The sequence below is a fragment of the Salvia splendens genome, chromosome 6, assembly GCF_004379255.2.
Source record: "Salvia splendens isolate huo1 chromosome 6, SspV2, whole genome shotgun sequence".
Lineage (NCBI taxonomy): Eukaryota > Viridiplantae > Streptophyta > Magnoliopsida > Lamiales > Lamiaceae > Salvia > Salvia splendens.
Window position 1 is genome coordinate 15670764 of NC_056037.1, and position 16215 is coordinate 15686978.

At 37.1% G+C, this 16215-nt stretch overlaps 3 protein-coding genes across 3 annotated transcripts; 2 read left to right on the top strand and 1 right to left on the bottom strand.

Moving 5' to 3' along the window:
- Window positions 1–3805: 3805 nt before the first annotated feature.
- LOC121808643 (ABSCISIC ACID-INSENSITIVE 5-like protein 2) lies at window positions 3806–6562 on the top strand. Its single transcript, XM_042209229.1, has 4 exons — window positions 3806–4012; window positions 4167–5112; window positions 5198–5269; window positions 6273–6562. Exons 2-4 carry the CDS (start codon window positions 4324–4326, stop codon window positions 6351–6353), a joined length of 942 nt encoding a protein of 313 aa, XP_042065163.1. The 5' UTR covers window positions 3806–4012; window positions 4167–4323; the 3' UTR covers window positions 6354–6562.
- A 117-nt stretch (window positions 6563–6679) lies between these two features.
- Window positions 6680–8083, top strand: LOC121808644 (metacaspase-9). The gene is made up of 2 exons (XM_042209230.1): window positions 6680–7290; window positions 7367–8083. The coding sequence occupies exons 1-2, from the start codon at window positions 6945–6947 to the stop codon at window positions 7960–7962; spliced, it is 942 nt and encodes a 313-aa protein (XP_042065164.1). The 5' UTR covers window positions 6680–6944; the 3' UTR covers window positions 7963–8083.
- Window positions 8084–8776: 693 nt separating this feature from the next.
- LOC121806801 (protein ZINC INDUCED FACILITATOR-LIKE 1-like) lies at window positions 8777–13964 on the bottom strand. The gene is made up of 17 exons (XM_042206955.1): window positions 13636–13964; window positions 12447–12487; window positions 12257–12317; window positions 12071–12173; window positions 11846–11948; window positions 11659–11712; window positions 11496–11558; window positions 11134–11183; window positions 10970–11045; window positions 10665–10871; window positions 10207–10294; window positions 10008–10093; window positions 9820–9927; window positions 9696–9740; window positions 9519–9607; window positions 9279–9322; window positions 8777–9099 (listed from the first exon to the last, which is right to left on the bottom strand). The coding sequence occupies exons 1-17, from the start codon at window positions 13787–13789 to the stop codon at window positions 8963–8965; spliced, it is 1509 nt and encodes a 502-aa protein (XP_042062889.1). The 5' UTR covers window positions 13790–13964; the 3' UTR covers window positions 8777–8962.
- Between the last annotated feature and the right edge of the window lie 2251 nt (window positions 13965–16215).

The following is a 16215-nucleotide window of genomic DNA, read 5'->3' on the forward strand; positions in this document are numbered from 1 at the left end:
CTTTCATGAAGTACAGACAATTAATAAGAATAGAAAAAGTACTATGCTAATACCAAAAGTGAGGTAGATTTGAAAGGGGTTCATAATCTAATTTAGTGAGATAGATTTGGTAAGGGATTAATAAACTAATTTAGAGTTAAGAGGAAGGCCTGCACAAATTTCAAATTATTACTCCTATTAAACATTTTTAAATTTTAATCTTGAAACCCACAATGAAAAGAACGAAATGAAATGAAATAAATCTATACTAATCTAAAGTGACAGTTTGCTGAAAAGTCAAATTACCCTTTTTGGAGGGAAAGTGGGCAGCTATTGTGGTTACCTTTTTGTCATTTCTCAATATGGCAACATTGGACAGAAACAGCAAAATTGATTGGGCAAATATTGGTCCAATAGAGAGAAAGCTTCTCAAGGAAATTACAGATAATAAAACACTATTACATGTGAGAAGAAGAAAAATAATAGGAATGAAGAAGAGAGAAGCCCGACGGTGATGACTGCATTTGTGCAGACCCACCACCTCCATCTCCCTATCATGGCATTTCTAGCCGTTGCTTCGCCCATCTCCAGATTCATCCAAATATCCAATCTTTAACAGCCGGAGAGTGATTGTATCATCGTCGGCGTGGAAGCGGAAGCAGCTGCGGTTGTGGCGTAAGAAAAGAGAGAGCGATGAGAGAGGAAAGAGATAGAGAGAAGAGTCGGCGTCGCTCGCCAGCGACGCGACTGTGCAGGCGGGGCAACGCGAGGGGTGAGGAAGGCGGGGCGGCGAGGGAGAGAGAGCCAGCGAGCGAGAGAGATAGATGGATTTGGTTTATATGGAGGCCGAGAGGCACGACTACGGTATTGTGCCTTGCGGCGGCGGTGAGACTGATGTTTAGTGGGAAGCTGGTGTTCAGCCGTTCCGCCGATTAGAGGGAGGAAATGAGGGAATCGGCTGCCATGGCAGCTGGCGGGTGGGAGGAACGGCGAGTGTTGGGAAGGGATATGGGAGGAACGATTAATTTAGGATTTGAGGAATATTGGTTTATGTATGCTATTTGGGCTATTGTTTGGCTTATAGAGAGGTGCCGACGCCGGAGAAGAGAGAGGCGTGAAGAAGAGAGGCGCCGCCGCTTCTCTATTCCTTTTGTAGGGATTTCAATTGAAAGGTGAATTTGGGGAAGAATTAAAGTAAAGAATGTGAATGAGGGAGAGATACGATGGGTGAAGGGAGTATAATTTGGGGACAGCCTCATTTTATTTTGATTTGGGCTATCTATTAGGCCATCCACAATAGAAATAGCCCAGCAATAGCCCAGCCATAGCCTAACCACTGCCACATCATCAGCACTAAAAATCCTTCTGCCACATCATCAAAACAAGCAAATAGCCCAGCAATAGCCCAGCCATAGCCTAGCCACATACTATCCACATCACTATTAACAAATATATACAAAATGCAATAATTAACAATAACGCAATATACGAAATTTAATTTACGAGACATATACGGGAAAATTCACTAATATTAATAAAATTTAAAAAGTACATAATTAAAAAAAATTACATAATTAAAAAAAATTACATTAATTAAATTTACAAATGAAAATTTAAAATAACATTACAACTTAAAGTTAAAAAATAAAAAAAAGACATAATTAAAATCTTAAAAAAATAAAAATGACATAATTTAAAATACAATTTTATAGAAAATCCTTGAATGAGATTGTCTCACATCGAAAGTGGAACATAAAACATTCAAGGATATCTCTCTATAAAAGAGAAACATCCTTGAATGAGATTGTCCCACATCGAAAGTGGAACATAAAACATTTAAGGATATCTCTCTATAAAATAGAGGCAACCAAGAATGAGTTTGTCCCACATCGAAAATGGAACATAAAACATTCAAGGATATCTCTCTATAAAAGAGAAACATCCTTGAATGAGATTGTCCCACATCGAAAGTGGAACATAAAACATTCAAGGATATCTCTCTATAAAAGAGAAACATCCTTGAATGAGATTGTCCCACATCGAAAGTGGAACATAAAACATTCAAGGATTTCTCTCTATAAAAGAGAAACATCCTTGAATGAGATTGTCCCACATCGAAAGTGGAACATAAAACATTCAAGGATATCTCTATATAAAAGAGAAACATCCTTGAATGAGATTGTCCCACATCGAAAGTGGAACATAAAACATTCAAGGATATCTCTCTATAAAAGAGAAACATCCTTGAATGAGATTGTCCCACATCGAAAGTGGAACATAAAACATTCATGGATATCTCTCTATAAAAGAGAAACATCCTTGAATGAGTTTGTCCCACATCGAAAGTGGAACATAAAACATTCAAGGATGTCTCTATAAAATAGAGGCAACCAAGAATGAGTTTGTCCCACATCGAAAGTGGAACATAAAACATTCAAGGATGTCTCTATAAAAGAGAGACAACCAAGAATGAGTTTCATAAATTCGCAAGCCCATTAAATATATATGGGCTATTACGAATTTCTAGTATAAATTTATTTATAAAAATTGATTTTTATATATAGAAAACAATTTTTATAAATAAATAATATTTTTTTATATTTGATTTTTTTTAAAAAATTCGAATTTCAAAAATTCGAATTTAAAAAAAAATCGCGCTGGGCGATCCGGGCGCTGCAATAGCGCCGAGCGGATCGCCCAGCGCACCGCCCAGCGCCACGAAACCGCCCAGCGCTGCGCGGTTTCTCTCTCCAATCGTCCGCTGGGCGGCTGCAATAGACCGCCCAGCGAACCGCCCAGCGCCGGCGCTCGACTGGGTGGTCGCTGGGCGCCTATTGTGGATGGTCTTAGGCTAAAGTAAAGTGGGCGGCAATTTTTTTTTTTAAATTGATAAGTGGGCCGAGGTGAGTAATGAAAAGAATGGGTTGACTTTTATTTAATTAAAATATTTAATATTTCATCCTCATAAAAATAAAGACATTTTTTATATTCGATTCAATTGAACGACCGAAAGTTTTAATTATTCTTGAGTTTAACTGAATATTAAAATAATACTACTATTTTCATACGAAGGTGTAGTATGTCATTGAAGTGTGATTGCTCTATAAGTGTTTTAGTTAATATTTATTTTAAAATTTATAGTTAATTAATTAAAATATTTTTTGAATTATCTAATATGAGTATACTGCTATTGTACGTTTCTTATTCCAATTTCTACTCTTTGATCTTTACTCACACATATTTTCTTTATTTGTATATTTATTTTAATCAACTTATATTCTTTGATCCTTAGTTACACATATTCTTTTTGTCATTAATTTTATTGTTTTTACTCCACTTGAATCATAAATTAAAATTGTATATAAATAATACTCCCTCCGTCCCGCACTATTTGCACCTTTCCTTTTGGGCACGGAGATTAAGGAATGAGTGATAGACAAAGTCAACAATTACGGCTGTAGGTATAAATTGTTACTAAAAATGGAAAGAGTGCAAATAACTTGGGACGCCCAGAAAGGAAATAAGTGCAAGTAGTGCGGGACGGAGGGAGTACATTCATTAAGGAGTAGTACATTTTTTTAAATCTTCACGTCGCTTTGAGTTCTTCCTTTCTATATTTTTATTATATTTTGTATTCATTATTTAAAATTCTTATATCTCGTCCAAACACGGAGGTTAATACTAGTAAGTAAAGAATGCCAGTTTTCAAATTATGAGTTCGCAACACAAGTACCGGTAATAAAATTTTAATAATTTTTTATTGCATAATATAATGCAAACTCATTTAAAATTAGCACTACTCATTAAATGCATTTTTATTTTTATGTAAGAAACTAAATAGAAAATATCCCTTCTTCTCTCTGTATTTATTTTGATTTCTTCTGACTCAGATTTTGAGCTCAAGTTCTCGCAGCATGGCTTCTCGGAATTCTGGGCTCTAATAGAGAATGCTGGAAGCAACTCTGGAACCATGCCAGCTCAATTTTTGGTCTCGGAGCTACTTTCTCTCTCTTGGATTCTGGGATTTTTTCTGGTAGGATTTCTGCCCCGTGTCTCGTTTCCTTGAATGATTCATGCATTTTGTTCAATTTGATTTTGGGAGCCCAAAAAGATGTGATCTTTACTGCGTTTCTACGATTGCTGATTTCTCGAATGTGATGGGCCTTTTCGTTTTCCCTTTTTGGTAGATTGAGTGGTTTCAATTCTTGCAAGTCGAGGGCTTAAGAAATTTGTTTGGCACTGCTAATTAAGGGGGTTTTAGAGTTTATGCTCAGAGTTAGTTAGATTGAGAGAGAGAGATAGCGATATAGACGAGGCTATTTGAATTTGATGGTAGCTTAGAGAATGGGGTTTCAGAGGGGTGATGGTAGCAGCCCTGTTGGGACCCGAATCCGAAACCCGGACCCGAAATCGAACCAATTGGTTACACAGGGCTCTTTGTACAGCCTCACTCTTGATGAGGTGCAGAATCATTTGGGGGATTTGGGGAAGCCCCTTGGTAGCATGAATCTTGATGAGCTTCTCAAGAATGTGGAAGTTGCTGAGTACGAGCAATCCGTGCCTTTCCATCCTGCGTCGGGGTCATCGTTGAATAGGCAACCTAGTGTTTCCATCCCTAGGGATCTTAGCAAAAAAACTGTTGATGAGGTGTGGAAAGGTATCAAGCTGGAGCAGAAAAGGAGCAGTCTTGATAGGAATGCCACTCTCGGGGAAATGACGTTGGAGGATTTCTTGGTTAAGGCTGGGGTGGTTGCTGATTCGTCGCTGGGGAAGAAGGATTTGGGGTTGGTTGTAGGAGGGGTTGATATGATTAGGTTGCCTCAGCAGGCTCAATGGATGAATTATCCGATCTCTCCTCAGCAGCAGCAACAGCAAAATATGATGCCCGTTTACGTGCCGGGCCATTCTATCCAGCAGCCAGTTCCTCTAGGGGGAAACTCTGTCTTGGACACTGCATACCCAGAAACCCAGATAATGTCGTCTTCCTCACTGATGGGCACGTTGTCGGACACCCAGACAACGAAACGGAAGAGGGCTCCCCCGGATGATATAGCTGAGAAGGGTGTTGAAAGGCGGCAGAAGAGGATGATAAAGAACAGGGAATCTGCAGCACGTTCACGAGCAAGGAAGCAGGTGCTTTTTTTATTGCAGTCAGTTTTGTGCTGTTATCTTCATTTTATTGTCTTTTAGCATATTTTAATTATTTATTGATGTGCAGGCCTACACCCATGAGCTCGAGAACAAGGTTTCACGCCTCGAGGAGGAGAATGAAATGCTCAAGAGACAACAGGTTGGCTTCATTTCTTGCTAAAATGATACAGCTTCTTAGCTTACTTTCAACTCAGACTAGAATTGGTAATGATGTTGAAATTTGACCTTTGTTTGCCACTCACTTATTTTATGTGGTTGCATTATATTAGGCATTTAGCTTTTTAAAAATAAAATAAAATTTAAAAACTCTGAAATTAGTAGTGGATTTGTGATTTGCTCCCACTGCTTCCTCAGATTTTGATGTGTAGAATCTTCAGTGACGATTTATGATTTGGCTTCTCCACATATAGTCTTTTCAACTGGCTATCGTATCCTATGCTTTTTTATTATGCTTGATGGCTATTCATAGAATGACCTAGCAGTAAATTCCTTCTTAATTGCTGGGATCTAATGAAGAAATAATGTCTGACCTCCGGTCTAAAAATGATATCATTGAAATATCAGAATGTAAATATCAATCCAGAACTTTAAGAAAGTGCCTCTAATTTTTTATCATGCTACATTACTTCTTATCTAATGAAACGCCTTATTATTCTTGATTGACTTATTAACCTCTACGTTGAAGATTATGCTTTCATTAGTGCATTAGTTGACCTTAAAACTTTGTTTGTGTTGCAAACCCTGCATCTCTGCGTAGCTTACATCTTGTCGGAAAGTCAAATTTTACTCCCTGCATACTAAATACTGCTATATTTCTAGCTTGGGGACACATGTATGAATTGAACATTTAGAATTATTTCCTCTCTCTCTCTCTCTTTCCTTCGGTAACATCAGATCCTGCTTTCTGAGTTTTTTGTCCAGTGATAATCTTGGGTTAGTTCCCTTGTTGGGCTTTAAAATAGTCCCATGATAGAAAAGAATCCATAACTATCGATGTTTCCTCTTCGAAATCCCTAACTGAATGTGCTCCATCTCCGTGAACTAGAACGAGCTACTAGTAGTGTATTCGTGTATTCTCTCATTATACTGCATTTTTGACCGCGTGAGTACTCTACCTATCTTTGATTGCCGCCATCTTGCAGGAATGGGAGAAGGTGCTGCCGAGCATACCACCACCACAGACAAAGTTTCAACTGCGTAGAACGTGCTCAGCTCCCATGTGATAATGTAGATTGATTGCTTGTTTGTTTCTTTTTATTTTTAGTTAAGATTAGCTAGGGTTAGTTTTTCTTTTTCAGCTTTACTGCTCACAGTCCCCCCTTGTCTCCTTGACAATATCTATGGCTTGAATATCCTCTGGCTGTCTTATATGTACATTTTTATAGCATCATCCAAGCTGGGATTATATGAAACCTTGTCATGATTTGAGTCATAGTTGGTCTCCATTGATGTTTTCATCACACTTCAGTATTTTACTATTCTATCATCCCATTTTATCAAGTGTGGTTATTGATGATTTAGGAAAAATATTCCCAGTTTAGAAGGAAATTTGTTTCCATTTCCTGTTCTTGAAAGTAAAGACTTTCAAGCATCAAAGAAACCTTAGCTGTATTGCTAATAAGAGCCAAAACACATTCACCTACTGTTTAAATGTAGCTTTCAAGTTACTTCAGCAGGAATTATGGTTGCTTTCTCTCTTTAATTTTCTTGCTCACAAGCAATATTTGCTCAAACACCAAAAGCAACAATTTGCATAAATAGTGCATTCATTCACCCAACATCCTACACCAAATCTACCAACCGATCTGTGCAATATGGCGAAAGGCAACAAGTGGGCTCTTCTTGTGGGATGCAACTATCCCAACACGGCCAACGAGCTGCACGGCTGCCACAACGACGTTCTAGCCATGCGCGAGGTGCTCACAGCTAGGTTTGGGTTCGAACCAAATCATGTTGAGCTTCTCACAGACAAGCCTGGCAGTCCCGTCATGCCCACCGGTGCCAACATCAAGAAGGCACTCAACAGCATGGCCGATCGGGCCGAGGAAGGCGACGTCTTGTTCTTCCACTACTCGGGCCACGGCACTTTGATCAAACAGCCTCACAATTCATCCAAGAAAGAAGAAGCCATTGTGCCCTGTGACTTCAATCTCATCACCAGTTAGTTTCCTCATACAAAATTGATCAAAGTTAAATGTTTTTAAGATGATAAGAGACTCTTCATGCTGTTTGGTAGGTATGGACTTCAGGCAGCTAGTGAATCGTGTTCCGAAAGGGGCCACGTTCACCATCCTCTCGGATTCTTGCCACAGCGGCGGCCTGATCGACAAAGAGACGGAACAGATAGGCCCTTCTGCGACCTCAGACGACACGGTTGCTGCAGAATACCACAAGCTGAAAGAGATCCCTTTCCAGTCAATACTGCAGTATTTCATGTCTTTAACCAGCAAAATCAGCACAGACATTGGCACACATTTGGTGGAGGTGTTTGGAGCTGATGCCAGCCTCATGTTTCAAGAGCTGCAGCAGGCCATCAGCAAGCCGCTGAAGCCGGATGAAGGGATCCTGCTCAGTGGCTGCCAAACGAACGAGACGTCTGCAGACGTGGAGATCATGGAGAATGGGAGAAAACCATGTGGAGCATTTACGAATGCGGTTCAGATGGTGTTGAAGGAGAACCTTGGGCCTTTAAGCAACAGAGAAATGGTGGTGCTAGCTAGAAAGATTCTGGTGCAGCAGCATTTCAACAGACAGCATCCATGCCTATACAGCAGTGATGAAAATGCAGACAAAATTTTCTTGAGCTCATCACAGAAACCAAGTCCAAAATAAAGCATGTAAAACCAACAAGTGATTTCAAGAGCACAATCTCCTCATAAAGAATAAATTCCTAAAACTGAATTTGAAGAAAAAAAAGAATGTTGCAACAACATATAGTATTATTTTATTAATCTGACCTTGATATCTATCTTATTTGAACTAGGACACACACACAATTACACAAATATGACCAAAAAACTAAATTTAACAATCCAAAATTAAACTGTATCTCATTTCCAATTATTTTTAGAAGGCCTCTCATTTCAATTAATATGAACTTTAGTGGAAGATAGTTCTAGAATTTGATGGAAACATAGTAAGTTTGTCTAGATAGATAAAAATTAATTAAAATTTATATTTTGTATATTTATATATATAACTAATCATAGATAAGATTTAATGTTTTTTTATATAATCTTATATTTTATGAAAACTAAATTATACTATACATTTTTGTGTATTTTATTTAATTATATATATTCGCAGCACTATAACAGTTTGACAAGTGGTTTAACCGGTTGAACCATAACTCAATGGCTTTGGTGGTTCGTTCACCGGTCCCGTTTTTAAAACACTGGAAGAAATAAATAATTCAGACGTACTAAAATTTTTTATTAAAAAGGTGAAAAAGGAAAAACAAGTTAAAAATAATGCAAAAGTATGTTTAATGTAAATAAACCCTTTCACCAAGAACCTCTGGTGACATTAATTTCATGATTTCCCACAAATATGCAAACCATATTCACCATAAACCTTTTTTTTGTAGTTCACTAATAAAACACTTGGAAAATGTGTCTAAAAATAATAAATAAATACATGTGCACTATTTTATTGGAACACTATAAGAGCTATGTATACTATATTTTATTGAAGAGATGGTACATGATCAAACATGCCAAAAAATTGATACCTTTCCTATATTCACAGTTCGCTTATCATTACTCCACTGAGCTTCATTTTTCAGAGCAAATATACACTATAAATTACACCATGGAAGAAGCTAATGTCCTAATCAGCTCAAGAGACTTTCCCGGTTACCGGCCGAGCTTGAACACACGTCATCATCGGGGACGACAAGAAATGGATGGAAGGTCATTATGAAGCCGACAAACTCAACCGCGTTTAACACGAAGAAAACTAGGTGAACACCTGCATTGCAACAGTATGATTTGTTGTCAAACTCGGTTGATTACATATACATATGCAACAGCTCAACAATATCGTGTAAGAACGTCTAACGGCTCAACTACCCGACTGAAATAATTTTTGGAACTCGTCCAACGGATTTTGACATGTTAGACTATTTTACATGAGACCCACGTTGGTACCTGGTAAGAAGTCTGCATCCAGACGGCCTTGAGCATAGGAGAGTCTGGACACGTCGAAGACGGGAATGTGATGTTAGAATGTGTATATCAAAGAGGAAGCACACGAAAGATTATGCCTATTATATCGAGAATATTGTGATAAATAGTTGCAACTACTTGGTTGAAGATGGAACACAGAAATGATACATGGAGAAGATAAAAATGTGAGCTGAAAATGAGAAATGTTCGAGTAAAACTCACAGGGAACCTCCGGCTGCAGGGCCAATTGCTTTACAGAGAGACATGGCTGTCATTGATATGCCGTTTGCAGCTCCTCTTTGCTCTTTTGTCTGAAAAAGGGGATATCAGACTGGTTCGTAACAGTTTGATTCATGAATGTGTGAAATTGCAATTTGATAAGGAGAGATCGGGACTAACCACAGCTCTATTTTGAAGAACTAACAGGCCTGTCGTGATGGAAATCTGTTCATGTTTGTTGTGAAATCAGTAGAAAAATAGAGAAAAAATCGAGTGCAGAGTACATTGAATATAAGGAACTCACAGAGAGCACGTTCTTGAACATTGAAGCAAAATTAAGAAGTAATACGAGGATGAGACCCGATAAATTGGCTAAAAACGGGTAGGTTGTTAGCAACGGTATCGTAATGACCTGCAAAGGGATAAACAGGCGGGCAAGATGTTATAAGGCCAAACAAAAGGATTAGAGATGGGAGTTTTAGGGAGACGTACAGATCCTATACGAGAGACCATGACAGGTCCAAGTATCCTCTCAATCCAGGTATATACGGAGAGCTGAAAGATGAGCATACCAACACCTGAGCGACCAAAGAAACATCAAATGAGATACATCAAATTACAGGTGAATCCACTTATCTTTAGTTATCAAAATGAAAAGCTATACAGCGAGAGAGAAGGATAAACTGTGTACCTGTGATCGAAAGAACTGCACCAACATCTGCCGAGTCAAAATGCAATCCCCCGAGCCTCCTTGAGCTGACAGCCCACAAAGAGAATATCTGGACAAAATATAACAAATATTACTAAATATATGAGCAGCAATAGATGACAATTTAAAATTAGACAAATTATTGTGTTTCGTGTTTACTTTCAGATTCCAGAAACCATTAAGCAAATTAGCATGAGGGGCATTGCTTATCCTTGAGAAACTGTATATTATTGGAGCCATAAATCCTCTAGTTAATGATCTAATTAATACTATTGAAGGTATATGATGTTACATGTCTTGGGATGTCTATACCAAAAGAATACATTTGATATCTCCAAGACATATATATACTGTTTTTACCAACAAAATAAGAAATATAGAGTGCATTAGATTATATGAAAAATATTTCTTCGTAGAAAGGAAGAGAACAAAGAAAATACCTCACTATAGGCCATATCATGAAGCTGGAAAACACAGTACACCAAAATAGCAGACATCAAGGGCCAATTTCTTAAGAGGCTTTTCTGAGAGACTGTGGGTTTGAGCTCAGAAACTTCCACTTTATACGACTCAATGGACTCATAAGCGTTGCTTTCCCTTGCAATTTTCTGTGCTATGTTTTCTTTGTTATGGAAATGAATTGTTTCCTGCAATTATTCATATTTGAGGGAGGGGGAATTTGCTGAGTTGTCAGACGCATGATACTGATTTTACTTTAGACGAATGGCTTAGGAGAGAAGCATACAGGGAGCCAGAGGCAGAGAGTAGACGCCACCAAAGCAAAGGCTGAGATCACTAGACAAGGTAAAAAGTATGGAAACCTGCAATTGATATTGATAGCAATGTAGAGTCCATTTGTGCTATAAAATCACGTAGGCAAAAGGAGATGAATGGGTAAACTAGGCTTACCTTCCGAAGATGGACTTTTCGGAGAAGATTTGTGGATATTTTTCTGCAGGCTAAAATCATGCAAGTCAAAATAACTGAAGTGTAAGAGATTCTTTCCAGTATAAAGCCTACAAACTTCAAGATATGACGATGCAGAAAAGAGAAATTTGCGATATCCAGCATTCAAAAATAAGATTATGTTTGACTGAGCTTGAGAAATATTTTATACATTGAAGAGATATTTATGTTTGTCATTATTTACATTACTATATGCATTAAACTCAGAAATAAGTGCAGATATATAAGTTTTTTTCAAGATAGTATTTTATGCACTGATTATGTTAATCACCTGCAGTTTCTTGGAGTGTTCTGAAAGAAATTACCTGTGCAAGAAAGCCTCCGACAGCAGGACCGATGACCAAGCCTATGCCCCAGGATGTGCTAATCTGTAAAAATCAAGTTAAACAAGCAACATATTACATATCAGGATAATATTGATAAGATAATGAATTGAGCAAAGGAAAAGAACAAGGATCGAAGCCTCACAACTGACATCCCCAAAGCTTGGTGCTCTTTACGACAAATTTCAGAAGCATATGCCTGGTCAATTGGATATGCAAATGAACAATTATAAGGAATTAAGAATTTACTGAATGCCAAGAAACAAGCTTCAGTATTGATGTGCATATAAAAAGAAACAGAAAATATAGCTAAGTTTTTTGGATCAACGTACCCTTAAAGGTCCAAGCGTTCCACATAAACTTCCAAGAAGGAACCTTGTAATAATGGCCATCCAAAAGTTTACGCTAACACCAAAAAATGTATTGAATATAACCCTGGAAAATTCGGTTAAAATAAAGATAAGAAAATATGTAACAAGAGTACTTATTATAATAAGGCCAATAGACACAAATATGAATAGGTGTGTGAATGAAAAATATATACTGTGGAGACTCACACTATAAATGTGCCAAACATTATGACTGGTTTCCGACCATATTTATCAGCTATGAGCCCCCAGAGAAAAGAAGTCAAAGCTCTCCCAAGCATGAAAGACGATCCTTCAAGAAATATTAGCTACAAGTTAAATATCAATTATACAATTGTCTCATGTACTATACAACAATGTTAAAAATAGACCAACCTACATATCCAGCATAGTAACTTATGTCTTCCTCCTTTTCTGCAATATGGAGATCTCTTATCTGCAGTAGGTAAGTATAATGCTATTCATTTACTATGCAAACCAAAAAAATGAGATGATGGGAACACGTTGTATGATACAGACTCTTGAAAGTGTTGAAAAGTTACAATACAGAGGGGCGCATCATTACCATAAAGTATAGGAAAGGGAAAAGAGACGATATTGGCAGAGCTGTCAACGGCACCATAAGATATCATTAGAATACAGTAAAAGAATTTAATATCAACGACATAAATATGGATAAAGTGTAAAATAGCAAGTAAGGAAAGATCGAGCTAAGCTAATTGGTAACAAGCTGCTACTATCTTATATCATACAAGCGAAAGTTTAATCATGAAAATTTTAAGCTATATGTGACGGACATAATTCTCCACTTCACATTATACCGGCTAAGGCCATCTCCACCCCTCCACACCTAATTTTTTGTGATTATTGCAGCAAAAGTCAGTGCTCTTGCAAAAAACCAACTTCAGCCAAAATGCAAAAAACCATTTCCCAACCCATTTTACACTCAATAAATATTTGGTTCCTACTTTTTCATTGCTGATCATGACATGTTTTTATCAAGTCCTATGTGTTTCATTAAGCAAATTCCTTATCTTATGACTTCTAAAAATTCGTGATAATACTTTTCAACAATACAATTTTAACAGTTTTTCTGAGTATTAATCCACATCATATTGATTAAAACTATAAAAGCGAATGAGTAAATTTTAATTAGGTTAGAAAATGACGCTTATTCCAAATTTTGCTAATAATGCTAGAACAGATTAAGGTACTATTCAAGGCATAGCTCTAACACAATGCATCATGTCCCCATCCGAAACACAACTCAAAGTAAAATATCAATAAATTATGGAAGAACATTACATAAATTGCAGAAGACAAATAACAATTTCTTGACCTCCAGAAAAGAGACAAATTTCCCTGCATAGATCTTTGTTACTCCTATTTATGACCAACGCCTCACCCATACCATTAACTTAAGGAAATAAATAGTAGTCCCACATCAATAAATCCCAATGATTATAGTGTGGAGGAACGAAACATAAACTCCGATTAAATTAGTTCACCAAATATAGTACTCCATCCAAACACGTGCACTGGTCCAACCACCAACCAATTTCACCATCGAGGGCTGCTATCAAACCAGTCAATTCAATCCGAGACAAACCTCACAAATCAGCTTAAGAAAATCATCTAAAAATCTAATCTTTTTCCCCATACCAAAAACCCCAACATAAAATTAAAGCAAGCCAGAAACCGGTGACACTCAAGAGTTGAACAGTAATTGAATAAAAAACCAAGAAAAGAGGTACCTGAAGCGAGAGTGATGAGCCAGACCAAAATGAGAAGCTTGAATGGAATCCCTTCATCAGAATCCCTCGTGTGTTCAATCTTGCACGCCGCGCAGCTCTCGTTGTAGCCTTGTTTCTGGATCAGCGGCGCAGCATTTTCCGGCATTTCTTCCATTACATTTTCAATCGGAATTCGGAAGAGTTTACCCGTATAATAAATCCAGCTGAAGGAGGTGGCGCAGCTTACGTGGCTTTTGTTTTTATCTGCGTGCCTTGTTTTCCACCATAGATATACAGATTTGCAGCCAATAATTATAATAGTAGTGTTAAACTTTCCTACCACTCCCTTTTACTTATAATCATCAAATCGCTGTGTTTAATATGCAAATACCGTCTAAGAGTATCCACGTTGGGACGCCCGATGGCACGCCCGAAGTGTGCCATCATCCGCGGGAGCCATCGTCCACTCCATTGTGGGTGCCCGCCATCGTTCGCGCCCTACGCCCACGCCCGATGCATCGTCCGCGGTTGAAGCGCGGACGATGGCCTATCGTCCGCGCCATCGGGCGCCCCATTGCGGGATCGGCGAACGATGGTCGCGGACGATGCCACACGTTTTTTATTTTTTTTCTATTTAAACCTCGTTTCTCATTCACTTGTTTATACGAACATCTCGCCTCTCTCATTTTGCTCCTCTCTCACATTTCTACCTATCTCACATACCAAAATGAACCACGACGTCGTTGAGTTTGCGCAACAAGACCATGCGCAACTCATGAACGACATGATTGAAGAAGTGTGGACCCATAACTGCTGTCGTTGAGTTTGCGTATTTTTTAAAAATTCGTATTGTAATGTATTAATTTTTATATATGAAATGAAGTTTTTTCCCAATTTTTTATTATTTAAATATTCAAATAAAATAAAATGCATAGGGCGCGCCATAGGGAGCCCCATTGTGGATGCTCTAAAGTCTAGTACGTGCAAGCATCATCGAACTTTTCGGTTTCCTATATAAAATACTACTACTCCATTCGTTCCGTAGTAGTGAAGGCATTTCGTTTCAGCACAGAGATTAAGAAAAGATGTGTAATGTATAAAACAAAAAGATAATAAAGTATGAGAGATGGAAGAATAGAGAGAATAGAGTATGAGAGAGGGAAAAGTAAGTGAGAAAAAATGAGTTGACTTTTACTAAAAAAGGAAATGACTCCACTACTATGGAACGTACTACTAAAATGACAAAATGACTTTACTACAATGGAACGGATGAAGTATCAAGATATAATTTAGGATTAGGTTGTGAGATTATTTTTGTTAAAGGATGTTAGCTATGATTAATTATCCTATGATTATTAATCTAGATTGAGTTGATAGATTGAAACTCATGAACCAATACAATACGTATATAATCACGAGATATAATCTTGCAAACCTAACAAGTGTATTGCCAATATTTATGAAAAATAGTCCATTTTTACCATTTTATGGTGTCCACAAAAAATAGTCTCATTTATGAAAATAGAAAGTTTCTCTTACATCCTTAACCAACTTTTTCTCGTCTCTTTCATATTTTACCTACTTTTTCTCTCTCTTACTTTACCTATTTTTTCTGCTTCTTTCTTTACTTTACTAATTTCAGTTAAAACTCGTGACGTCCACAAATGAGACTATTTTTTATAAACGGAAGGTAATACTATTGAGTGTGAGACTAATAATTTTTAGTACAATAGATTGTACTAGTAGTAGGTGTTGTTCAATTGCTATGATTGATCATTGTAGGATTATCTATCTAAGATTAAATTATGGGCATATTTTAAGTGGAGAGGGAGACTATAACTAATTATCATAAGACTATTCATCCATAATTAAGTCGTGGTATTCAATTTTATGAACCGAACACCTGCACAATGTAATTGTGTAACTATAAACGCGACGTAAGTACTGAGATTATTTAATACTACAACGAAAAAGAGTAGTGGTGGACTCCTGCGCCTTCGTTTTCTTTCACTTTCATATTTTCCTTTTGCTATTTGGAAATAAATTCTAGAACTCTCTAATCTTTTGATGTACAAAAATGAGAAACTCTCCTTCGATCAAGAATTGTATATGAAATGAAAACGACATGCACTATTAGTACGCATCTTCTATAGTATAAAAAAAGTATTTGGTGGATGAACTAGTATAAATAAATTGTACTGATATAGGTGTCCATTATAACAATAATGATTCATTAAATTTTGAATTCAAATTTTCACAACGTCATCATTATTTTAATACACGCTCGCAATAATAAATTAAAAAATTAAAAAATAAATCGTTGTCGCAAAAATAATACTACTAGTTTTTGCATGCTTGCCAAAATAAATTAAGAGATAAACTATAGTGATTTTGATTGTTTAATAAAGAAATGCTTGACTTTGACTTGAAAAATGTATCATGAAATAAACATTTCCTTGTAAAATCCGAACAATTCGATAATCACGTGTGACATTATTATTCGAATGATTACGATTTACGCGAAGTTAAATTCCTAAAGTTAAATTCGATAACAAAGATTCTAACTTGAACATCAAGTTAAGTTATGAGTTTAGAGCAAGA